The sequence below is a fragment of the Musa acuminata genome, chromosome BXJ2-8, assembly GCF_036884655.1.
Source record: "Musa acuminata AAA Group cultivar baxijiao chromosome BXJ2-8, Cavendish_Baxijiao_AAA, whole genome shotgun sequence".
NCBI lineage: Eukaryota > Viridiplantae > Streptophyta > Magnoliopsida > Zingiberales > Musaceae > Musa > Musa acuminata.
Genome location: NC_088345.1, coordinates 28,724,590 through 28,751,540, shown reverse-complemented (window position 1 = coordinate 28,751,540; position 26,951 = coordinate 28,724,590). Strand labels below are relative to the sequence as shown.

The window sequence follows — 26,951 nt, the reverse complement described above, 5'->3', positions numbered from 1 at the left end:
TGATAAGCACACTTAGTCCCATACATATTGATTGAAAAGTAGGAGAATTAAGATCTGCATCACCTTTTTATCCTTACAAGTGTTTTTTGAGCTCATTCTGAAAGGGTAAAAATGTGTCGATGGTGACATATCTTTAAAAGAAAATAAATAAGAAAAATATATCCTCATTAATTTTAAATATTATAAAAATGAAAATAGAAGCGACGTGAACCCGAGCGCCGTATGGTTGTCTACTTTTTGGTATTATGTTTGTACGTTGCATTCCACCATAAAAAAACATGGTATAAAGCTGCCTCAAACATGTGTTCCGCAACCAGATATAATAGAGTACTATAGTCGACATGCTTAAGATTCCATGTGATAAGAAGATCTGCCATGTTCTCAATTGTCGTGTGTGTGTGTGTGTGTGAGAGAGAGAGAGAGAGAGAGAGAGAGAGAGAGAGAGAGAGAGAGCATGGGTGCAATTATTACCATCTCCTGGAGACCTTGTTGGAAAAAGCCTTGGGATGGAAGGCAGAGTTATAATGACATATGAAGTGCAATCATCCCCCTGTAATTGCCTGCAACAACACCATCATATAAGCCCAAAAGATAGAAGCGCGAGAGGAGGAGAGAGAAGGAAAGGGCCAGGAGATAGAGAGAGCATCTCCCATCTTCTTCTTTGGGGTAAAAAGATGATCGCCTATCTTTAATTTTAGAGCTGCAGAAAGTTCCTCTGAAAAGAAAAGCTATAAGAGACGCGCCAGAGGCACGCACAGAGATGGCTTAGAAAGAGGACACACCATCGACTACTTCACTCCATCCTCTCTTTCACTACAATTCGATCAGCTTTGAGGCTTATGTATACATATATAGACATGGGTTTGAAAAAGCAAAGAGGAAAGTCAGTGAAAAAGTTGGATAAAGTCAAGTAGATTTATATGCATCGGCTGTTCAAACGTTTCTTTGGGTGGAGGAGTAGTAGATTTCAGATCTCCAGTAAGTTCCTCTCTTTTTCTCTTCTTGGGACTATCAAGCTTTTGAAGCACCATGATGGGGTCTTCATATCTGGATCACTACCACCAAGAAGAGCTTCACGGTTTCTCCTCTTTAGCGACAGTTCCAGCTTTCTATGATCTTGCTAGCAACCGCGAGTGGAACCAAAACCAGCTCTTGTAAGTTAATTCGTACTCAACAAGTTCTTCCACATTTAGCTCCGCCGAATTTTTCTTCCTTCATATATATATATATATATGTATATGTATATGTATATATATACATATACATATACATATGCATATATATATATATATACAGCGCATCAACGCTTCTACCTGTTGGAAACTTTAATTGAGTCAGAAACTTTTATCTAATTCCTAGGGTTTGGAATTTTCTTGCTTGGTTAGTTTGCTGCTGCCATTTCTTCTTTCGGAGATCCTAGGGATTTGAAATCTATGCATGATGATGCTCTCTCTATATGCACGTTTAGAACTACTTCCCTAGCTTGGCTTTGAATCATATGGAGACCGACTTTATGCAGGAACTGCGGCGACTTCGTGTCGAATGCCAATGGAGTTCTATCTGGCCACAGAGATTTCAGTTCAAGCCATGAAATCCCACCTGCTAGCTCACTAATGGTTCATGACCTAGGGGTTCATCACTGGGCTAGCAACACCGAAGAAGGCTTCATGAACCAGCTGCCTGCCCATCAGCTCAACGCAGCGAAGGTCAAAGAGTTGTCAGAGAACTCTTTTCCCACGCTTAATCTAGACCACCAATTACACCAGAAGCTCTTGGCAAGAGCATTGGCCTCAGATCGCCAGATTGATGGCCTTCAGCCTCTCCTGGGACACCTGTCTGAAAGCTCGAGCTTTGCTCCTCCGACAGCTAATTTCTCACGCTCGAGTCCGCATCCGCCGTTGGTCGCAGGCTCATTAGACATGGATCTACATGAGTTGGATCTGCTGGCTTCAGCTAGATTAGGAAGGAGCTTCTGCCAGACTTCGTTCACTGGAATGGCCTTGTTTGGAGAGGATGCAACTTCCGCGTTAGACCATCTTCAAGAATCAGTACTTCCAGGGCCATTTCACCACCACCACCTTAAGGTGGGTATACTAGCATTTCCAATCTAAACATCTGATGTGATGAACCTGATAGTACGTATAACCTTTAGAAGAACAGTGATAGTAGAGTAAACAGCACGGAAGCCTTCCTTTAAAAGATCAAGGAAAAAGCACAAAGCAAGATGATGCACTCCTATCCATCACACACTTGTGTCATAATGTATGGGTTTTCCTCACATAAAACACTTCATGATCATCTCTGCTGTCTTTGGCAACATACTTGTGAAGTTGTTGACCTCCAAGTAGAAATTTTGGAAGGTCCGATCATGAAATGTCAATTGACTGTCTGAGTCAAAATGCTCGTTGGAACTTTCTTGTTTTTTTCCTATCGGAGAAGATCAGTACTTCCTTGGATTCTTCTGATGTTTGCAAGAGATTTCGAGATTTAACTGTTTTTTCGTTGCACCAGAGATCACTGTTCTCGTGTTCATCATTTCAGAAGTCCTACACTGATGCCATAGAGTACAAAGCACTTTTCAGCTTTACCGAGTGACATGAATCATCTTTTCTAAAGAAAGATTGCAGAAGTGTGTTTCTTTAGGGTTTTACATACACCAATCAGGCTAACCCTCGAGGTTTCTTCAACTATCGCTCAGATGCCATCTTTGGCCAGTGGAGTAGCAGAAGCACGGAGATGCAACAGCACTTGGGAAGACAAATCATCTCAAACACCACCAAGAAAGCCTCGGTTTGAGCAGCAGCGCTCGTCCTTCTCTCCTTTCAAGGTATGTTGCATCTGCTTGAGAGCATGCTTTTGAGTTCTTCAAGAGTAGGAAGTAATTGTAGCAGTGAATAAAGTCGAGGTTATTTCCTTTGTGTTTTCCTCGGTTTATTCAAAGGTGAGGAAGGAGAAGCTGGGCGATAGGATTGCAGCGCTACAGCAGCTGGTGGCACCATTTGGCAAGGTTACTCCTCCCATCTCTCTGTCACAATTGTTACTGCTTCTTGAGCGTAATTGGCGACGAACACATGGCGAGCTAATATATATATATATATATATATATATATATATATATATATAAACCCCATTTTTTCTTTAATACAAGAAAGAAAAGGAAAAAAAAGAAAAAAGTATGCCGGTTAGCCTATCCTGTTGCTGCCAATTTATGAGCTCATAACATGTTTATCTACGGATGCAACACATACAGTAAAAGCTTCATCGCTTGATGTGCAGACTGACACAGCTTCAGTGCTAATGGAGGCCATTGGATACATCAAATTTCTGCTGGACCAGGTTGAGGTAATCACCATCAGTATATATATAATAAACACTTAAGACAAGCTCAAACGTATTCTTCGTTTGCACATTATACAGTTAATTTATTTATTTTTCCACATTAGACAGTTAAATGCACCAATATCTGAGAAACACTTGCAACAATTGTGCAAATAATTAATAGTTGTTTTCCATGAATATCGTACAGAAATTAAGTGTACCATACATGATGTCATGTGGCAGTAAAAGATCAAGGACAATGCAAGAGGTACGTAGCCGCATCTCATAAAAAATATATATCAAGAAATGTTGGATGAATTAAGTAGTCGGAGGTTTACGGACGTAAGAACGCTTCCACTCCGTCCTCACAGAACTTACACAGTGTTGTTTCTTCTTCCAAGGCATCGAATGGGGAGAGTGACGAGCCAAGGCGAGATCTGAGGAGTAGAGGGCTTTGTCTGGTACCATTGTCATGCACATCATACGTGACAACCGAGCAAGGAGTCTGGTCGCCGGTTCCATCCTCCTGTACTGGAAGTGGTTGAACTATGTAATGTAATTTAGTATAAGGTTTTGAGCTTTAGTAATCCCAGCTTTGATGAATGGAATTAGGAATGTTTCATGTTTGATCTTTTCTCTTTTGTCGTGTCCACTTCTTGTGTGAGTAAATGCAGCTTTGAAGCAAATGCCGTATATTTGATAGAATCATCAGCTGATACGACGGCGAAGATTTATGTAGCTGCAATCACGATAATTATAAGGGGAGGAAACACGACGATCCCCACAAAGGTGAAAGAATTCCCCCCTAAAGACAAGCTACCTTTGAGTTGACATTTACGCGCAAATTCTTACTCTCTAATAGGCCCTTTGACTCCTTTTCATGGACATTTTGACCTTAAAGACTTTTTCTCTATCGAGGATGATCTTCAAAGACCTTGTAATCCAATATATAATTTTGAAGCTGCACTTGATTGCAAAATCAAGATGAAGATGTGTGAATTAGATTACAAATTTTTTTTAAAATAATTAAAATAATAAAATAAATTTACATTATGTTTGCCTTTGATGTTTAAAATATACAGTAAATATTGTGTTACACTCATAAATGAACTCTGTGTTGCATTCTATTTATATAAGTATAATTTTTTATCTTGATTCTATAAACGAGTGTAACAATTTGTCAAACTTAAATAGTGTGTGTGTATATTATATATATATATATATATATATATATATATATTCCATTAGTTTACTATTTAAAGTAATTTTAGATATTTTAAGTCAAATTTTTTATGTTTTAAAAATTGATTTTATCATCAAGTATAAAATAATTTATTCATGAGTGTACCACCATAAAATTTATCCAAATTATCTCGATGTTCCCATAATAGACAATATATGATACAAGATTGAGCAAGAACCTGTAAACCATATAATTCTCCTTTAATTCTTCTTATAGAACATATAAGGACTATCTTAAGGGTGTCCATTGATAAATTTTGAAAAGAGAGAAGGAAAAAAGCTTAAATGTGTCCTTTTTTCGAAAGGATACATTATTATGTATATATATATATATATGATTTTTTTTTAAAAAAATTATTTTTACTTTTGCACGTTGGCGTCGCCTTCTCCCTCGTCATATTAGGGATTAAGCAAACGAAGCGATTTTATTTTCTAGGGTATCTCCTCTTCGACCATGCGATCCTTCCTACTCTCCCGCCTCCGACGAAACCCTCGCTTCTTTCTCTCTCCGAGAGCCTCCATCTCGACTCCTCAATCCCCTTCTCCTCCCCCTCCTCTATCTTCGCCATCAATTCGAACCCTCCATGGTCTCCCTCCGAACCCCCAAAGCGTCATTCCTGCCCAACCAAGCTCCTCGCGCGTCGTCCAATTATTCTCTCCGGAGGAAACCCACACCGACGGCTGCGACGACGAGGACGGCCCCATGAACGAGTTCCTCTCCCGTTTCGTTTGGATCATCCGCCCCAAGCTTGCCGACGCCTACCCGGCCCTCCCAAAAGACACCCTCGAGGCCATGCTTCTCGTCGTCTGCCAGAAAGTTGTCGCCTTGATGGAGCCCGGCGCTAGCGTCGACGATCCTCCCGTGGATCTCAGCGAGGACTTGTGGAAAACCGTCGTCGAGGTGAGCAACTCGGTGTACGAGGCGATGCGGAGGGACCGGATGAGGGAGGAGCTCAAGAAGTACCTCCACTGGGATGAGGTCAAGGAGATGTGCCGATTCGCAGGGGACATCGGCATCCAGGGACCGATGCTTCGGGAGCTTCGGTTCAAATGGGCGAGAGAAAAGTTGGAGGACGTCGAGTTTTACCGGAAACTGGATCAGATGCGGGAGCAGGCCCAGAACCAAGAGCGACAAAAAGTATTGTCTTTGAGCTCTGGGACTGATGCAGGGAGTGTGTCTTTGGCGGAGGAGAAAGTTGGGGGGTCAAAGGTGGCAGCTTTGCCACAGAGGAAGGGGAAGATCAAATACAAGATCTATGGGCTGGATTTGTCGGATCCCAAATGGGCGGAGGTGGCAGAGAAGGTGGAGGAGGCTGAGAAGCATTTTGTGCCTGAGGAGCTGCAGCCTGTTGAGGGGAAGTGTAAGAAGGTTGATGAGAGGTTCCTTTCTTTGAAGGCTAAAAGGGATGACCCAGCACCATTGCTGGCAGAATGGAAGGAGCTCCTCCAGCCAAAGAGGATTGACTGGCTTGCATTGCTTGACAGAATCAAGCAGAGAAATGTGGATTTGTACTTAAAGGTCAGTTCTTTCCGTTTTCATATTCTTGGATGCATATCCTCTCTGGTACAGAAACCTTGTTTGCGTTAATGGAACTTTATCTGCGTTAACTGTTGTTAGGATATTTCTTTAAATAATTATTTAAATCTAAATTGGCATGCTTCTATTTGCATAGTGTGGAGCCTTGGTTAACCAAAATCTTATGTTTATAGTGTTTAGAGCCCAAGATAATAGGTTCTAGAGTTTGCAGAAACATGCTACAAATTGGTGGAAACAAAATAAAGAACTTAAAATTTCATTGTTTCTATTATTATTCAGAATATATTCAGTATGTTAGGATCGTGAATGACACTAAGAGGGGGAGTGAATTAGTGCTATCGTAAACTTTCGACAATTTTGAGAAATTACGTTCAATAAAGCCCGTAATAAAAATATGTTTAAACTTAAAAACGTTCGTAAGAGTGCATGCAAAAGTAGTAGACAGTTAAATAAGAAGGCAATGAAGGTAAACAACAAAAGAAAAAAGCACGTCGGATTTATAGTGGTTCGGTCGTCGTGATTTACGTCCACTCCCAATTCCTCCTCTCTCAAGGCCATCGGCTTCTACTATCGATCTTCTTTCAACGGGCGAAGATCAACTATCCTCTTACAACTCTTTTTCCTTTTCACATGTTTAAGAGACAACCTTTACAAGTCTCACACCTCTCTTAGAATGATAACAAATCTTAAGGAAGAGGAGGACACTTAGCACTTTTTTAAGTTTTTACCACTTAGAATCTCAAGACCTTTGTTTTCAATTTCGTGCATTTGCAAGCAGGAAAGATTAGGGTATTTATAGGCCCCAAATGATTTCAAAAATGAAACCAAAAAGTGTCTCGTTCCGGGTTTTCGGGGTACTGGCGGTATCACTGCTAGTACTGGGCGGTACCACCACCTACTCCCTTGACAACTGGTGGTACGATCGCCTGACAGAGCCTCGAAGATTGAGCTTTGGCGGTACCACTACCTGATAGGGCGGTACCATCACCTAACAGTATTAACTGTCGGTGGTACCATCGTCCAGTTTGGGCGGTGCAATTCCTGGGAGGTCGAGCCTTAGGCGGTTCCACCGCTAGCCCTGGCGGTGTCACCACCTGACGTGGCTCTGGGTCACTGAATGGGCCAAACAACAAGCCCAATTCAACCCTAATTTGGGCTCAATTGGCCCCTAATTGAGTCAGTAAGGTTACACCCAAGCCTAACTCAAATTTAGACCTAACTACGACGATTAAGACTTAAACAATTATAAACAATAAATCTAAGTTGGCCGGCTTATCATTTGTTTATCCAAGCTCCCGGCGAACTTTCGGCGAACTTCCGGCGCATCGCCCGAATCTTTGGCATATCGCCTAATCCATCAGCATGTTGACTCCCGCAACGTTCGATCTTGGTGCAACGTCTGATTCTTCCGGCCCTATGCCCGATCTCCAACTCCGGCCCAACTTCTGATTCTTTTGCTTTAATTGTTTTGCCTTTTCATAATCATAGTTAGTCCTGCATTACTTTTCTCAAAACATAAATTAGATCGTAAATTCATCAATTGATTTCATTATCAAAATTCGAGATTCAACAATCTCTCTTTGTTTTGATGATGTCAACCAATTGATGATGAAGTTAATCTTAACTCCCCCTATCTATATGCCATAACGAGATAAGGCAAACTTGAATTCAGAAAATGATAACTTTAGAATTCAAGTCGAAATAATTTTAATCATTTTCTTTGCAAAATTCATCATTTCATACTTCATATGCATTGCATCAACATAATATCAAAAGTATTATATGCATATCATCATAATATCATCAAGAAGTGCATCATAATATCAAATAGTGCAAAACATTAAAAAGTACATTGTGCAAGACAGTAAAATGTACATTATAACATCAAAGAGTGCAACACCAAGGAGTACAAGACAAGGTACACATTAAGAAACCATCAACTTCTCCCCCTTTGTTATCAACAAAAAGGAGGAATATACAAGCTACTCAGGTGGTGGTAATCCAAATTGCCTAAATGGAGTATCAAACTGAGCATGAATGTGCTATATCTCAGTTAAAATTTGATCCTGACGAAGTTCAATTCGATCCAGTCTAGTTGCTATAGAATCAGCAGATGAGGAGGGTGTTGGATCTGTCAAAGGTGCTGCCTCAAAGGGACTGGTAGGATGAGATTGACTTCCCCTATGTTTAGGTGTTTCTGGTTCTAGCTCAGGTGGGGGGAGGATCAGTTCTCCTAGGTAATCTAGTCCAAACATGATTCATTACTATGTATCTTAATCTTCTTAATAAGTTTCTATTGATAATGTTGAATTTGTCTAATTTCATAGTTTCTTCATTTGGGGGAAGGACTATGTCGTGTGCATGTATCAGTCTAGTAATTAAGCCACCATATGGAAGCATCACGTCTTTCATTGGCAACCCAATCATGTTTTGACGTATCAAATATGCAAAGTAGTTATCACGTCCTTTTATAATCCAATATATTGTACTTATTTCCATTTGACTAACTTCATCATGATGATATTGTTTGGAAGTAGAATACTAATTATGCTATGATGTACTTTTGTGTTGAATGATAGCATATGCTCACAACTTTTAGGAACAATAGACAGATTAGGATTTTCAAAGATAGTAAATAACGCCTTAGAATATGTAACCCTAACCGATTCAGTGTCCCATTGTTCTCTAAAATAACATCTTTTTTTAGGAATTCTTATAAGATTGTAAATTGTGCTATCCATAATAGATATATGATGTCCCAAAAGATAAGTGGTGCTATCGCCAGTCTAGGAGTGTCATCGTTGGTGCACTGCAACATGCACTGTTTGCATCAATCATTCAACATTCACTTTGTCCTACATTTAACATTCAAGCCAGTAAATTTTTCTTTATGAATTGTGCAAGCTAGCACTCCTGGTTTTCTTGAGATGTGCAAGCTAGACTTTCTCTTTTTCTAGCATTTTTTGCTTCTCTTTTGAGATGCTAGCAAGCGAGTACTCTTGCATCTTCTTTGAGATGAACAAGATAACAATCGTCACATGGTGCAAACATTCAATGGTGCAAATATTTTAATCATCACATTAACGAAAGAGAGATAAGTCATGAATCTGAAAGTCCATGAATCAAAGCTCTATTTTTGTAAATTGAAAGAGGAAGGACGATCTCGATTTAAAAGGAAAACTCAAGTTACGAAAAATTGAGAAATCAAAAAAATGTATAAGAGGAATTCATGCATTAGGAAGATTTAACATGCCTAATTCTCTTCTGATAAAATCAAATTACTCCTCATTCAATGGCTTTATAAAAATATCAGCTAATTGATGTTTTGTATCAATAAATTCTAGAGATATATCATGGTTATTAATATGATCTCTAATAAAATGATGTATAATATCAATATGTTTAGTTCTCGAGTGTTGAATAAGAATTTTTGTTAAATAAATAGCACTAGTATTATAATATTTTATAGGGATATTTTTCAAATAAATTCTATAATCTTCTAAAGTGTTTTTTATCCAAATAACTTGTGCACAACATGCACTTGCTGTTACATATTCAGCCTCGACGGTAGATAATGTAACCAAATTGTGTTTTTTTGGAAGATCAAGAAACAAGTGAATGATCTAAGAGTTGACATATTCCAGATGTAGTTTTTCTATCTATTCTACATCCACCAAAGTCGGCATCGGCATAAACAATTAATTCAAAATTTTTGGTTTTTGGATACCATAATTCTAGATTAGGAGTTTTTTTTAGGTATATGAAAATCCTCTTAACAGCTTTTAAGTGAGATTGCTTGGGATTAGATTGAAATCTGACACATAATTCAGCACTAAACATAATATCAGGTCTAGTTACTGTGAGGTATAGTAAACTATCTATCATACCCCTATAAGTTTTTTGACCAAAACATTCTCTATCAATGTCCATATCTAATTTTGTAGAAATGCTCATTGGTGTATTAATAGCCTTAGCACTATCCATATTAAATCGTTTTAATAGATCTAAAGCATATTTAGTTTGACTAACAAAAGTTTCATCATTTAGTTGCTTTATTTATAATCCTAAGAAAAATGTTAATTCATCCATTAAACTCATTTTAAACTTTTGACTCATATTCTTGGCAAAAGATTTACACAAGGATTCATTTGTAGAACCAAAAATAATATCGTCAATGTAAATTTGAACAATAAGAAAATTATTTTCAAAATGTTTAATAAACAATGTGGTATCGACTTTGCCTTTCAATAAATCATTCTTAATTAAAAAATAACTAAGTATCTCATACTAAGCCCTTGGGGTTTGTTTCAAATTATAGAGAGCCTTAGATAACTTATAAACATGATTTGGAAAAAGAGCATTTTTAAATCCGAATGGTTGTTCAATATAAACTTCTTCGAAAATAAAGCTATTAAGAAAAACACTTTTAACATCCATTTGAAATAACTTAAAATTATTACAACTGACATAGGCAAGGAGTATCCTTATGACTTTTAATCTTGCCACAGGAGCGAAGGTTTCTTCATAATCGATACATTCTTCTTGGTTGAAACCTTTGGTCACTAATCTAGCCTTGTTTCGAACTACGATGCCAAGTTCATCTTGCTTGTTTTTAAAGACCCATTTAGTCCATTTACAAGATTGTCACTAGGTTTAGGAATAAGCTTCCACACCTTATTTCTCTCAGATTGATTTAACTCCTCATGCATTGCAAAAACTCATGATTCATCTTTTAGAGCCTCGTCAATGCATTTTGGTTCAATTTGAGACAAAAAGGTAACATTCGCATAAAAATTTTTAAAAGAAGAACGAGTTTGAACACCTTTTCATGTATCTCAAATGATTAGCTCATCAGGATGAGCATCTACATAGTTCCATTCCTTGGGTAAGGATTCTTTGGAAGAATATGCATTCAAGTTGTTTGGAGGAGAGTTTTCATTCAAATTTAAAACATCAAAATCATTATCAAAATTATTTTTCTTAAATTCGGGAAGTTCATTAAAAACAACATGAATGGATTCCTTAATGACTAAAGTTCTTTTATTAAAGATACGATAAGCTTTAGAAATAGAGGAATATCCAAGAAAGATATCTTCATCGAATTTTGCATCAAATTTTCTTGAGGTATCATTTTCATTTAAAATAAAATATTTGTAACCAAAAACTTTAAAATAAGAATTATTGAGTCTTTTATTGTTCCATAATTCATAGGGAGTTTTAGATAGGAGATGTCTTACAAGAACCCTGCTCATGACATATTATGTCGTGTTAACGGTTTTGGCCCAAATATATTTAGGTAGGTTATGTTCGTTTAACATGGTTCTTGTCATCTCTTGTAAACTCATATTTTTTCTCTCAACAACTCTATTTTGTTGTGGGTTTCTTGGAGTAAAGAAGTTATGGTTATAACTATTTAAATCACAAAAAATTTAAATATCATGGTTTTGAAATTCACCACCATGATCACTTCGAATAAAGGAAATCATAAAATCCTTTTCACTTTGAACTAGTTTACAAAATTTTGAAAAACATTTAAAGCAATCACTTTTATGTGTCAAGAAGTATGTCCAAGTATATCTACTATAATAATCAATTATAACGAAAGCGTATTTACTATCTCATGGTGTCGCGCCCCCCAAATTTATTTCTCATTCAGAAAGCGTGAACTTGTCTTAAATCGATAATATTAAGATTTTAATCATAATCCACGATCCAAACACATTTGAGAACACTAAGAAAACATTCAATTCATTCACATCTATAATTCCACAATTCATAAAGTTTGTGCAGTTTAAAATCATATAACACATCACTCGATGAATCATAAAATCTGAAGCCAAACTCACCAAGACAATAACCACCTCATAAATCCACAAGTGTGGTATTCTATACAATCACAAAAACCAATATTTACCACATGTTTACAAATTAACACTTAAAAATCCTAAACATGAGAGGTCCTTTAAACTTCTATAAAACTCATAAGTTCAGATTTACCATCAACATTTCATTAGACACCAAGTGTACTTGTATAACAAAAACATATCATCCACTTATGGTTTGCCTTAAAATCTTCTAGCTTTTCATTGCCTCGGCACAATTTAAACATTTTAGCGAGCGACAAGCTATCTTGAAAAATTTATATAGCAACAAAGTGAGCATATAGAGCTCAGTAAGCGGTTAACATATCCATGACGAAAGAGGATAGTTTGAAACAAATAAGGTATCAAATACAAGGCAGAGATACAAGAGTTCATAGATAGCCACTCAATGAATGTAGAATTACAATGTCATTTCATTCGAAGCATGTTTTGTTCATAACAAGGGAGCAAAGACAAATTAGAGCATATCAATGACGTAAGGAGCATTTAGGGGAATATCAATGGCGTATGATATGTTACAGAGCATATCAATAGCATATAAAACATTTCAGAGCATATCAAGGGCGAAAGAAAAATGTTTCAAAGCATATCAATAGCATATGAAACATTTCAGAGCATATCAATGGTGTATGAAATGTTTCGGAACATATCAATAACATAAAATATTTTGGAGCATATCAATGGCGTATGAAATGTTTCGGAACATATCAATGACATATGAAACATTTCGGAGCATATCAATGGCACATAAAATGTTTTAGAGCATAACAAATGAAATATTTTGGAGTATATCAATTACGTATGAAATTTTTTGGAGCATATCAATGACATATAGAATATTTCAAAGCGTATTGATGGGGTATAAACATTTCGGAGGCATAAGAAGCATTTCGGAACATATCAAAGAATAAATACGAAACAAAAGCTTAAACGTCGTATTTGACGTTGCATTCATTTTATTCTTATCCAAAGCATACATAGAAGTATACAATTAAAGCTCTGGATATTATATCAAACACATAGAAGGTGAAGTGGGATCATAATATAATATAGTCCGTCCATTTTTGAATGACCACCAAACATAAGTCTCCCACGTTTGGGAGCTCCATCCACCCACGTCTGAGTGAAGTCATAGGGGGTCGGCAGAGCATCACGGGCTCTAAACATAACTCTCTTTATCATTTCTGGTAAGGTTCACATTATCCCACAAACACCAGAGTACAAAAGGACATTGTGAACAATAAAATTGGCACATATCGGAAGCACATGCGGAACAATGAAATGCATGTGCTTATACGAAATGCGATACAAACACAAACTTTAACATAACAGATTCAGGTATGCAAATACTTGTAAGGACAAGAGTATACAGGATTTCAAAGCAATAATGTAAAGCTCAACTGAAGTAATGATTTTAGCATAAATCAATATCGAAAGAGATGAAACAAGAATAGGTGAAATCGACCAAAGCTCGATTCTAACAGATTTTGAGAGGCACATTGCATGAATTATTTGGATGACCAAGTATGCTCCAATTTGCACAATTTAGGTGTCATTCGAAAGATGTATCAATCTAGTTTTAGATAAATCAAGTTTTGTATGAATTGGAGTTTCGAACAAGGAGTTATAAACAATTTAGTAACCAAAGGCCAGAGAACATTATCTCTATTTTGCAGAATTCATAGAGTTGATTAGAACATATGTTTCGATAGGCATTTATGCTCCAAATATTTTAAATCAGCTATGCTTAGAAAGATTTATGAGTCTAGTTTCTAATAAATCATGTTTTGCATAAATAAGAGTTTATAACAGAGAGTTATAAGCAAGAGAGTACTAAAAGGTTAGAACCGACAGTCTCTGTTTTACAAATTTCATAGAGTAAGTTGAAATAACAATTTGGGAAGGTAATTGAACTTCAAATTTATCAATCTTAGTATCAAAAGAAAGAGCTGTGAGTCTATTTTCGGATGAATTTGATTTTTCTTAAATAAAAAATCGGTACAGAAAGTTATGGTTAGAACAATGCAGAAATGTCAAATCTTGAAAAATTCCAGATTCACAGTTTTATTCTCAAACGACATAAATATTATGTACGAAGCCAAAATCTTTCAAAATTTTCAGAATTAAGATGAAATCAGAGATCAAGATTATTATAGGAAAAGGTTAGAACACTTGCCTTAGAAAAATATAATTCCCAAATGTGGGGAGTTGATGCACAACCTCAAGCCAAAGCAAAGCTTCTTATTCGCATGAAAGAAGCTTATGTGTTATCCATAGACAAACATAGGTGACACCATCCTTAGGTTAGCTAGTGATACATGTCCTCCATTTTGTTTTTTTAAACTTAATATGAATCTTTCACGAATCATATCTAATTGCTAAATTTACATTTAGGTCCTTACATTACAATTAAGCCCTTATAAAATTTTCGAAAATGATGGGTGTTACACCTATACTTATTGTATCAATTGGTTCAAATAATTTTATATGAACTAATTGTAATGGTCTAGAGATGCTTATTTAATTTTTTGATTTAAAGCTACTCTTTATTTGTTTACCTAGTTGACATGCATCACAAACTTTATCTTTGACAAATTTAATGTTAGGCATTCCTCTCACGAGTTCTTCAGTTGTAATTTGTGAGATTAGTTTCATACTAGCATGACCTAGTCTCCTATGTTACAACCATGCGTCATCGTTTAAAACCGAAAAGCAAGTTTTATCATAAAACTCATCATGGTAAATGGTATACACATAATTAGTCCTTAAGGCAATCAAGGATCTATTTTTGTGTGGTATTTCTATAATGCAAGCATTAGATTCAATTTTATGTTATAACCCTTATCACACAATTGGCTAATGCATACCAAGTTATGTTTTAAACCATCCACTAATAAAACCTTTTCAATCAAGAGGTTTGATTTGTTACCTATATTTTCTTTGCCAACAATTTTTCTTTTGTTGTTGTCTTCGAAGGTGACAAATCCAATACAAATCCTTTGTGTTGGATCTCCGGTTATATGCCTTGAGCATTCACTATCAAGGTACCATCTCTTGCTATTAGCTTTTGATTGTAGACATATCTACAAGAAAGGGGGAGGGTTCACTTTAGGTACATATTTAGCTTTGGGTACCTTATGAAATGATCTACCTATTTCGACTAATGACATTGAATTATTTATGGTTCTTTTAGGAACCCAAACTAATTTGTGTGAGCTATATTTTTTAAATAAACATTTATAAGTAAAATGTCGACACGTACCATAGAAATTACATTTATTTTCAGGGGAAACATGTAATGTGGGTCCTTTAACGAAAGTAGTTGGCTTTTGTTGAGTGTTACTCATAAAGTCAATTCCTTCATTTCTACGAATATGACACTTATTGACAAGGATCATGTTTAATGATTTGTTATCAATCTTAAATTTTTCTAAAGTTTGTTGAAATACTACATTTGCTTTCTTAAGTAAATCTAACTTTTTACACTTAATGCAAGGAGTTAACATGCTATAATCATGCTCATTTTTAAATTTTTTAAATTTACTAGAGAGAGAAGCATGATCATTTTTTAACAACTTATATTTTTTACTAACTAGTTTACATTCATCATATAAATAATTAAAAGCATTCAGTAAATCATCATAAGCTACGAAGTAAATCATCATAAGCTAAATGAGATTCGATTGAGTCACTTACCTCGTCATTGAGCGCCATTAGAGCGTAATTTGCACCTTCGTCTTTGTTTGTTAGCTCCTCGCCTTCGGATGCACTTGAATTGTCCCAAGTCGCTTTGAGTGCTTTCTTCTTCTTTGGTAGCTTCTTCTTCATTTAGGGACATTCATTTTTGAAGTGCCTCGACTTCTTGCATTCATAGCATATTATTGTGTCATTTTTGAGTTCATTTTTGTTCTTAGTGTCTTGTTTTGTTTTGTTCCTTTTAAAGAATTTTTTACATTTTCTTGTAAAAAGTGCCAAGTTGTCTTCTTTAGTTCTAAGTGCCATATTCTTCTTGTTCTTTGGAAGGTTGTTCTCATGTTCATCATGTGCCATATATGTTATTTCATAGGTCATTAAAAACCCGATAAGTTCTTCAAACGAAAAATTATGTAAGTCCTTTGCTTCTTGTATTGTCGTTGTTTTTGGATATCAACTTTTTGGAAGGGATCTTAGTATTTTATTTACAAGTTCAAAATTAGAAAAATTTTTATCAAGTGTTTTTAAACCATTGACGACATTCGTAAAATGGGTGTATATGTCTCCAATGGTTTCACTTGATTTTATTCGAAACAACTCATAATTATGTATTAAGAGATTAATTTTTGACTCTTTAACTTTACATGAAAACCATTTTCAATGATATTCCATAGCTCAAAATTCATAGAAATAAGAAAAATCCTTATGCGAGTTTTCCAATATGTGTAGTCTGTCCCATTGAACATAGGAGGAAGAGTGATAAAGTGACCTTCTAGATTATTAGCAAAAACCACCTCCCTTGGGTGTTAAACCAAATGGAGAGAAACGTAGATCTGATACCAATTGCTAGGATCGTGAATGACAGTAAGAGAGGGGGTGAATTATTGCTATCGCAAACTTTCGGCTATTTTGAGAAATTACGTTCAATAAGGCTCGTAACGAAAATGCATTTAAACTTAAAAACATTCGTAAGAGTGCATGAAAAAGTAGTAGACAATTAAATAAGAAGGCAATGAAGGTAAACAACAAAAGAAAAGAGCATACTGGATTTATAGTGGTTCGGTCGTCGTGACTTACGTCCACTCCCGATTCTTCCTCCGTCGAGACCACCGGCTTCTATTATCGATCTTCTTTCAACGGGCGAAGATCAACTACCCTCTTACAGCATTTTCTCCTTTTCACAGGTTTAGGAGACAACCTCTCACACATCTCTTAGAATGATCACAAATCTTAAGGAAGAGGAGGACACATAGCACTTTTTCAAGACTTTTACAATTTAGAATCTTAAGACTTTTGTTCTCAATTTCGTGCATTTGCAAGCAGGAAAGATTGGGGTATTTATAGCCCCTAAATGCCTTCAAAAATGGAGCCAAAAAGTGCCTCATCTCGGGTTTTCGAGGTATTGATGGTACCACCGCCTGCTGCTCTGACAACTGGTGGTACTACTACCGGTCTAAGCGGTACGATCGCCTGAGAGAGCCTCGGAGATTGAGCTCTGGCGGTACCATTGCTTGACAGCACTAACTGTTGGCGGTACCATCGCCCAGACAATACTTGGGAGGCCGAGCCTCAAGTAGTGGCACTGCTAGGGCTGGCGGTGCCACCGCCTGACGTGGCTTTGGGTCACTGAATATGTTAAATAGCAAGCCCAATTCAGCCCTAATTTGGGCCTAGTTGGCCCCTAATTGAGTTAGTAGGGTTATACCCAAACCTAACTCAAATTAAGACCTAACTTAAACAATTACAAAACAGTAAATCTAAGTTGTCCAGCTTGTCATTTGTTCATCCGAGCTCCCGGCGAACTTCCATTGAACTTTCGACGCTTTGCCCGAACCTTTGGCATATCGCCTAATCCATCGGCATGTTGACTCCCGTAATGTCCGATTCTTTTGGCCCGATGCCCGATCTCTAACTCCGGCCCAACTTATGATTCTTTTGCTTTAATTGTTTTGTCTTTTCATAATCGAAGTTAGTCCTGTATTACTTTTCTCAAAACATGGATTAGATCGTAAATTCATCAATTGATTTCATCATTAAAATCCGAGATTCAACATAATATACTTGGAGGATTAGCTCAATCAAGAGAATATTATTTTACTACTATGTTTCTAGGCAGTTGTTTGTAGGCTGATTTAGTTAAAAATTTCATAAAGAATGATATTGAAGTATCTTCCTTTCTTCCCTTTGTCGATGGAAGTTGAGATTGAGTTTTGCATTCACATTATGTATTCATTAAGGGTGCTATATCCATTTGGGAATTTGTGTAGGACAAGTTATGTGATCGATAGAGTTGCAGCAACATTTCTTTTATAATTTCGTTCATCCTCATAGTTGAGGCATGATTTTAGCATCATTATAGCCTGCATTCATTTAATTTCTGTATTTTATTCAGCAATGTGCAATTAAAACATTTAATGGAGCATTTATTCGGAAATACATGTTGAGAATACCTGTTAATACAGAGGTTGAGTTTGAGGTTTTTGACTCAAGAAGTGGACTGATCCAATAAACATAATTAGGTTTGCTGCTCTAGAATATAGTCTCTGGCATGGGAAATAGAGAGAAAAAACTTACATGTCAAGAGGAAACTAAATGCAGAAATGAAGAAAAAAGGTAGATTATAGGAATGACCTGCTGCATTTCACAGAATTTAATATTCAAAGGTTTCGGTTTATTTATTTATTAGACCTGATGGACCTATCAGTGGTGAACTAGCACATCTATACTTAAAGAATGCATTTTTCTTTCAAACATTGATTATTTCCAGATAATTATGTGTCTGGAGGGTGATATTTAAACATCAATAACTGACCGACCAAATCAAATACAACCAAAGCTGACAGTTTGCTGATTAGTTCTAAAATTGTTCTTTCGGGCCTTTTAGAACTGCAGACTTGATAATGAGGATCAGCATAAACTTCCTATAGCATATCCATAGCTGATCCGGTATGACAGCATTGCCTAATTTTATTCAATTTATTAGGTAATCTGATACTATTTTGTTGCTTTAACCTCCCCTCCCTCTCCCTGTTGTTAACCAGTGATCAAGTTACCATTCTTCATTAATGATGATATTCTTTCTTCACATTCAGTGTTGGTAGATATTTGTAGGAATGCCGAAAATGTTAGAAATCAATCTTAAAAACATAGTCTTTCGGCTTCTCCGAGGTTAACTCCTCATTTGTCAATGAATTGGTTTTTTTATCACCTCAGCCCTGCATATGGTTGATCTTCAGGTTATCTGGAGACAGTTTTTATGCTTTGGTTACATATGTATATCTGCAAATGACCATCCTGTACAATCTAGATGCTATGAATGAGTTAGAGCAGTGGCATCTCATGGTTTGCATATTTCAACTTGATGTCTAGCTTAATCAGTAAGTAATCAAGTTACTCCTATCATGTAAAAGGAAGAACCAACAACATCTGACCCTTAAGTATGTTCTGTTTTTAGTTTCTGAACCTTGTTTAGTGCCCCATTTGCATGCTTCACATCACGTTTTAGATGTAAGTCTACTGATGTATGTCTTGCAATTTACCTAACATTGCAGGTTGCTGAACTCCTCTTGTCTGAGGAATCTTTCGAGACAAATATTCGTGACTACTCAAAGCTAATTGATGCACACTCCAAGGCAGATCACATGGAAGATGCTGAGAGAATTCTTGAGGTGATGACCGGAAGGGGCATCATGCCAGATATTCTAACTTTTCTTATATTAGTTCATATGTATAGCAAGGCAGGAGATCTTGATCGTGCTAAAGATGCCTTTGAGAGCTTGAGGAAGGAAGGTTTCCAACCGGACCTGAAGGTGTACAATTCAATGATTACAGCTTATGTGAAGGCTGGCCTTCCAAAACAAGGGGAGATGCTGGTGAGGGAAATGGAGTCGAGAGATATTAAACCCACAAAGGAAATATACATGGAGCTGCTGAGAGCATTTACAAAGCTTGGGCAAGTTGATGGAGCACAGAGAATTATGAACACCATGCAGTTTGCAGGAATCCAGCCAACCTTGGAGTCATTTACCTTGCTCGTGGAGGCCTATGGGCAGTCAGGCGATCCTGACCAGGCTCGGGGTCACTTTGATCACATGATTAGATCTGGCCATAAGCCAGATGACCGATGCACTGCTAGCATGATGGCAGCCTATGTGAAGAAGAACCTCTTGGACAAGGCCTTGGACCTGCTGCTAACTCTTGAGAAGGATGGTTTCCAACCGGGGATAGCAACATACAGTATTCTGGTGGATTGGTTGGGCAGGTTACAGCTAGTGGATGAGGCAGAAGGGCTGTTGAACAAACTAGCAGAGAAGGGCGAAGCTCCATTTGAGATTCATGTTAGCCTCTGCGACATGTACTCGAGGGCACACCGGCTGGAGAAGGCTCGCAAGTCTCTTAAGATTCTAGAGGCCAGGAGCAAATTGTTGCGTGCTGATCAGCTCGAGAGGATCATAAGCGGTCTCCTGGCAGGTGGACTCTTGGAAGATGCAAAGAGGATATATGATTGCATGCAATCGCAGGGCTTGGCTCCATCAGAGCCCATCAGGGTTGCACTCCTGGCAGCTCAATCGATCCGTCGTCAGAAATCTCCGACAAGGAGAGGTGGCAAGTCGCGGTAGACGTTAATCTAACCTGACATGAGGTTAATTTGTATCAGTTGTGGTTGCATGCGGATCATCGGTTTCTAGGTCTTCGATATGGATGTCTGGATGTTTCTAAGTAGCAACTTTTTATAGCCTTAGGGCTATTTGTTTTAATGATGGTAAACATTTGCCTAAAATGCATGAATAATGAATTCATTGGCCGAATCCTCTCGATGAACTGTTACAGGAAATCATCTATAATTGTTGTGCTGGTTGACAAAATTTATCCCTTGTTACTTGTATTTTTTATGTATTAAAATCCCATCAGATCAAATACAGTAAAATCTTATGGTACAATGCTATTACAGTCAACCAAACATGAACTCTCGAGATCCCACGGACATCACCAGTACTGCTACAAATTTTAGTTGCATACAGTAAAATTGACAGGAAGAAGCACAAGCAATAGTAGGTACTATAAATCCCTGCAACCGCTGCAATCTTGCTGTATATATCGCTCATCAAAGCACAGACCGATCGCCAGCTTCTGCGAAGGCCAAAAAGAAACATCAGTTCCTTCGTAGAGAAACCCCAAAACATCAAATGTTGCTTTCGTGAACAAACTTAATGCTTTAAAGAACATTGTCAGTCAACCTTTCCCTGGGACGATGATAACTGGTGCTGCTTTACAATGGTGGAAACAGTACTCGCCGACGCTACCCCGCAGTACACTGCAACATGAAGACAGGAAAAGACATCACAACCTCCCCTTAGCCAGCATGACCTTTCATACAAATTGAACAGTCGTCTTCTCGGTGAATAAGGATTAAAGTTCTGTTTGGGCTTTTATAGATCTCAGGCAAGTCAGACCGCTTGGATTGAGGTAACCGAAGAGAAATACCTTTGCATAAGATTCCGGCCACGGGTTCCCATGACGACGGCCGCCGGTTTTAATCTCTCCGCCTCCCGACATATCACCATCCCGGCATCACCTTCCACGATGCGAGCCTGCGATCTCACCTGCCATCGCCAACACCAATTAGTGATACCGATTGATTGATGGATACCGTTGCTAAGGCTATTCGAAGGATGATAGCGTGATACCATGGCGATCTGGAAGGCCTCGACGGCGAGCGTCTCCATTAGCTGCTGGCTAGCCTCGTACACCACCTCATTCTGTACGCCTGTCCACGTTTTGCACAGATTTTGGTGAGGAGAAGAAAAAGGAAAGACGAAAAGAGAGAAGGCAAAGAGTAGTACTGGAAACTGCATGGACGAAGTGGAGGGTGTCGGCGAGGCGGCAGAGGTGGACGAGGGCCCAGTGGAGGGCGTGGCGGCTGTTGGGGCCGTGGTCCACCGCCACCACGATGTCTCGGCCGCGCCGCCGCTCCCCGGTCTCCCGGTCCAGCTCCACCGGCTCCTGCACCACCGGAATCAGCGCCGGCAACACCACCTCCCTCCAGCTATACTCCACCTCCTGCTGCACCGTCTCCATGTACTCCACCACGATCCTCTTCTCGTTTCAACTCTTCTCTCGCCACTCAATTACTCCACCCACCACCGGTCCCTTTGCCTCTGATATGTGTGTCGTCGAGGATGATTCCTTTTCTTGATGATCCTTATCCGTAATTTAAAGATAACACCACAACAGATAGGAAGATTTGAGGGAACAGATGGCCAAGAAGATTAGAAGAACATGTGAAGCAAATGAAAGACGGTGGTGCATGCGCTGCTGGTCAAACCTAGCAATTATTGCACGGTGGATAGGAAAAGAGAAGGCGAAACACGCCAACAAGTATTGATTTTTAGGATAAAATTCTTCAAACAAACTTAAAAGTTTTTATTATTTTCTCGTAGCATCGTTTTTATTTTATTTTTACCGAGCATTCTTTTTTACCACCTTTTATCATTTTACATTGTCCTTCGATCCTTCCTAATCGTCTGGTCTTATCATAGTCACTTTTGAGATCATATCTCCCTCTATAATTATCTTTATTATTCCTCTTCCTCACTCTCATGTTTTGTTTCTATCTTTGTCTCTGTCTTCATTTTACATTGACCTCCGTTTGATCTCACAACGTTGTTGGCATGTTCGTCTTGACCCAACCTCCCTATTCGGTTGGCTGGCCAACAAAGATTGTGACGATGAAACAACGAGTAGATTCTTTGGAATAAGATCGAGATCGGAATACTCTGCTAGAGGACCAATGTCCGCTCCTCTTTCACATTGTTGGTTCTGAGTTTGAGGATCTCGCAATCCAAAATCTTCTTAGGTCTTGAATGCTTAACATTTATTCGGAAAAGTCTATAAACAAGGATGTCATAGTGAGACAAAGATGATGATTAACGACGATACTCACTCGAAAGAAAAAGATAACGATAATCGATCATAAAAAATAATCTTATATTTTAAAAAATAAAAATACTCTATTGAAAGAAAGATGAAAAAAACATATAAAATAATAATAAAAAATAAATATTTTTTATTCGGAATAAAATAAACACAAGAGAGGTCAAACTTGGCCGAGTCTGTCTACAAGGAAATTTTCCGGGAAACTTCCGATCCGCGTTGAATGTGATTTCACCTACGAGTCTTGGAAGAATCGAACCTCCGTAACCAAGCAATCTGAGGGGAGAAAAGAAGCCGCCGCCCCCTTGACCGAGTGAGTCGTCTCTACCACCAGGTGTCGCCTTATCTTTCGAGTCTTCGAGTCCACAAGAGACGATACCCGGAAGAAGTCATCAGCGTCAAATCATGCGATTGGTTGATTGAATGATTCGTAGCAATTTGCATAGGCGATTCAAGTGAATCCTTCAAGCTAAGCATTGCACTCCCATCATTTTGGAGAGAGGGCATGACAAGAAAGGCCAGTTTGGTAGTTTGAGTGAGTCGATGCAAACAATCGAGTAATTTTAGTGGACCTGACAACTTTTGCTTGAATACTACCACAGAATAAACAAACTTTTGAAGGCGATGGAATAATACGCCTTCTTGATATTACAAAAGAGATCAATTCTATAGCAGTCGAGACTCTATAAATTATAGTTAGAGCAAGTTAAGAGGAACAAAACAATCTAAATTAGATCCCGAATTTACCAAGTTTTCATATGCCAAAAACTTATATACCCAAAGTTCACCCACAGTCAATAAAGAATGATTTACGATCCTAATAATACTTGATGCTTTCATCCATAATGTAAACAATTTAAAGCAATTTTGATAACATCTTCATTTGTGACAAGTAAAAATATTTTATTTCGTTGTTAGTAACTCTATATCACCATCATGACAATAATATTACTCAAATCATTAGACCTTATCGAGTATCTTATGAAATTTTAATGATTTATAGGATTCCAAACATATACATCATGATCATCATCATCATTAAAAGAATATTTTAATGAATCTCAACATCAGTATTATATTTAACTTCATCATCATGGTCACAACAGATAAGAATGTCAGTGCATTATAAAGTTTCAATCAGAATCCATAATTTTAATCCAATAAATGTGATTTGAGTTCATAAGATTTAGAGTGAGCACGTGATCATCATCTAAATTTATTGATATTCGACAATATGAAGATAATTATATAATTATCATAGTACATAATACTGTTTATCTATAAAACTGGAAGGCACTGAAGTACCTCCAATTCGGATCCACCAACCTCGGCTCCATCTCTCCGATTGCCTCGGTGTTCTCTGCCTCGGCTTTAGCGCTGTCCAACTCGGGGAAACGGATGGAGCAGGCCACATCGGCGATGGCGTCCTGTTAGAACCCTTACAGATTCTAAACTTGGGGTTGATCTCTTTAGGGGATCGACCTCCTTGGAACTTTATCGAGGTTCCTCCCTCCAAGTTGCTACTCAAAGGCTGCAGAAAAGATTCATCTATTGTTTATAAAAAGAGGAGGAATACATGGCTATTTATAGGGTTTCTAAACCCTAACTCCTAGTAGGACTCCTACTCAAGACTCCTACTTCTAACCAACTCCTAATAGGACTTCTACTCAAGACTCCTATTCCTTTACAACTCCTAATTCTTCTCTAAGAAACAACATCCTAACCCTAGCCGACCTCTTCACCTCTTTAATAGGGGTCGGCTTAGGTAGGTTTTACATAAATGTCCCTCTCAATTAGGACTCTCCTAGCTAGAGTCCTAACAGACCCGCCCTCTTCAAATTAGCCTTGTCCTCGAGGCTGACGATTCATGAATTTTGAGAATTTGATCTTCAAGTCGTCATAGTTCTCCCAATTGGCATCTTCTGTTGGTAGGTTCACCCACTGTATTAGCACTTTAGTAGTGGGTCGTCGTCGTTGAGTCACGATCCGTCGATCAATAATGGCACTTGGTTGGGTCTGGAGTTCTCCTTGAATAGTCATATTTGGTGGGTGGTTTTGGGCTGTCTCCTGTTGAATCTCGGATTTTGATGATGAAGTCAATTGTCATTTGTTGTCTAATCTATGTGTTGAGATAAGTGTGCAGGATTAACTACGATAAAGTAAGACATATAGCAGAAGTTGCGCTAGAGTCATGACAATGATCACGTTGGGAGTTCGAGAGCTCGACGGAAGTTCGGACAGTCGTCGGAGGTTCTGCGGGAACAAATCCGAGAAGTCCAGAAGCTCGTCGGAACTTGCCAAGTGGATCGTCGCAAGTCCAGGAGTTTGCCGGAAGTCCGCAGGAGCATCACCGAGGGTTCATCGGATGATCGACGGAAGTTCGCCGGAAACTCGCCGGAAGAAGCGATTGATGCACCGGAGCAAGCTGCAGAAATTGTCTTAGGATTTATCGTAGTTAGCACTAATGATTAAGTTGAAAATGGGAGGTGATCCCATTAGCTTAATCTTGGGGCAATTGGGCCCCTGAAAAACCTAAATTGGGCCGAATGGATCAACCCATTCGGACCTTGGTTGCTGTGGGAGGTGCAACCGCCCAAGCCAGGAGGTAGCACCGCTTGGGCTAAGTCTCCCAGGGAGACTGGGCGGTGCAACCGCCCCAGCCAGGAGGTGCAACCGCTTGGGCTCAGTCTCCGAGCAAGACTGGGCAGTGCAACCTCTCCTGACAAGAGGTGGCACCGCCTGAGCTCAAGTTTCGAGCTCTGCTAGGCGGTGCAACCGCCTCAGTCAGGAGGTGCAACCGCTTGAGCTCGGTCTTCGAGCTCTGGCAGAGAGGTGCAACCGCCCCTGACAGAGGTGGCACCGCCCAGAGGCTCAGTCTTCGAGCTCTGCCAGGCGGTGCAACCGCCCCAGTCAGGAGGTGCAACCGCCTGATCCTGAAATTCCGGGAATTGACAGTTTTGAGCTCCAAATTTGAACTGGGTTGGGGCCTATAAATACCCCACCCGTTCAGCACTGAAAGGTATAACTTACACTCAAAATCTTGATATCTTTCTATGATTCTTAGAGCTCAAAACTGTTGTAAAGCCCAAAAGTTCTCCTCCTTCTGTTCTTCAAAGTTTGAGTTGTAAAGAGAGGAGAGAAAACTTCTGTAAGGGTTGTCTCCTAAGCCCGTCAAAAGGAGTGAATCTGTAAAAGGGTGGTTGGCCTTCGCCTATTGAAGGAAGGCCTCTAGTTGACGTCGGTGACCTCGTCGGTGGAGGAAGCCAAAAGTGGAGTAGGTCAAGATTGATCGAACCACTCTAAATCTCGGTTTGCATTTCCTTTGAGCATTTTACCTTCACTGCAAACTTCTCAATAGCTTACTGCCTTCTGCGATTTTACAAACGAGTTTCTAAGTTCAGAACTTTCCGAATCTGCGTTTAGACGTAAATCGAATTTTTTCGTACGATCATCATATTTCAGTTTACGTTTACATTTTGATTTCAATCATAATTGTTTACTGCCTTCTGCGATCTTACGAATAAGTTTCTAAGTTCAGAACTTTCTAAATCGACGTTTAGACGTAAATCGGTTTTTATCGTACGAACGTCGCATTTCAGTTTGCGCTTATATTCTGCTTTCCATCATAAACTGCAAACTGCCTTCATAGATCTACTTTAACGTTATCTCGCTTAATCTCAAGTTAAAGTAATCTTAGAATCGGCTTTCACATCAAAATCGTTTTAATCTCAACGAACGCAGCTTTCGTTTTAATCGTTGAAAAATTTCCGCTGCACTAATTCACCCCCCCCTCTTAGTGCTCTTGATCCTAACAATTGGTATCAGAGCTCGGTTAACTCTCAAATGGATTAAAACCCAAGAGAGATGGCTTATGTCGGAAACCAAGAGGGCCATTCTATTACACGTCCACCCATGTTTAATGGGACGGACTACACCTATTGGAAGACCCGAATGAGGATCTTTCTTATTTCTATGGACTTTGAACTTTGGAATCTTGTCGAGAATGGTTTTTCGAAGTCTTCTCTTCCAATGATCGATTGGAATGATGTGGAGAAGAAGGCTTTCGCTCTTAATGCAAAGGCTATGAATGCCTTATTTTGTGCACTTGATAAAAACGAGTTTAATAATGTTTCGATTTGTGAAACCGCATTTGATATTTGGCACACACTCGAAGTGACTCATGAAGGCACAAGTAGAGTGAAAGAGTCAAAAATCAATCTTTTGTTACACTCTTTCGAACTTTTCCGGATGAAACCGAGTGAGACTATTGGCGACATGTTTACCCGTTTCACGGATGTCGTCAACGGTCTAAAAGGACTCGGAAAAAGTTTTTCAGATTTTGAGCT

General features: G+C 38.4%; 3 protein-coding genes across 3 annotated transcripts; 2 read left to right on the top strand and 1 right to left on the bottom strand.

The window, feature by feature from the left end:
* The first annotated feature begins 450 nt into the window (after nucleotides 1-450).
* LOC135583571 (transcription factor bHLH110-like) lies at nucleotides 451-3,947 on the top strand. Its single transcript, XM_065119038.1, has 7 exons — nucleotides 451-1,154; nucleotides 1,520-2,084; nucleotides 2,699-2,827; nucleotides 2,942-3,007; nucleotides 3,277-3,342; nucleotides 3,527-3,586; nucleotides 3,720-3,947. Exons 1-7 carry the CDS (start codon nucleotides 1,030-1,032, stop codon nucleotides 3,861-3,863), a joined length of 1,155 nt encoding a protein of 384 aa, XP_064975110.1. The 5' UTR covers nucleotides 451-1,029; the 3' UTR covers nucleotides 3,864-3,947.
* A 1,034-nt stretch (nucleotides 3,948-4,981) lies between these two features.
* Nucleotides 4,982-20,489, top strand: LOC103978283 (pentatricopeptide repeat-containing protein At1g05670, mitochondrial). The gene is made up of 2 exons (XM_009394020.3): nucleotides 4,982-6,079; nucleotides 19,224-20,489. Exons 1-2 carry the CDS (start codon nucleotides 5,015-5,017, stop codon nucleotides 20,289-20,291), a joined length of 2,133 nt encoding a protein of 710 aa, XP_009392295.2. The 5' UTR covers nucleotides 4,982-5,014; the 3' UTR covers nucleotides 20,292-20,489.
* Nucleotides 20,490-20,528: 39 nt separating this feature from the next.
* On the bottom strand, nucleotides 20,529-22,025 carry LOC103978284 (uncharacterized). Its single transcript, XM_018823709.2, has 5 exons — nucleotides 21,516-22,025; nucleotides 21,360-21,439; nucleotides 21,157-21,275; nucleotides 20,910-20,986; nucleotides 20,529-20,802 (listed from the first exon to the last, which is right to left on the bottom strand). Exons 1-5 carry the CDS (start codon nucleotides 21,748-21,750, stop codon nucleotides 20,777-20,779), a joined length of 537 nt encoding a protein of 178 aa, XP_018679254.2. The 5' UTR covers nucleotides 21,751-22,025; the 3' UTR covers nucleotides 20,529-20,776.
* Nucleotides 22,026-26,951: the final 4,926 nt, after the last annotated feature.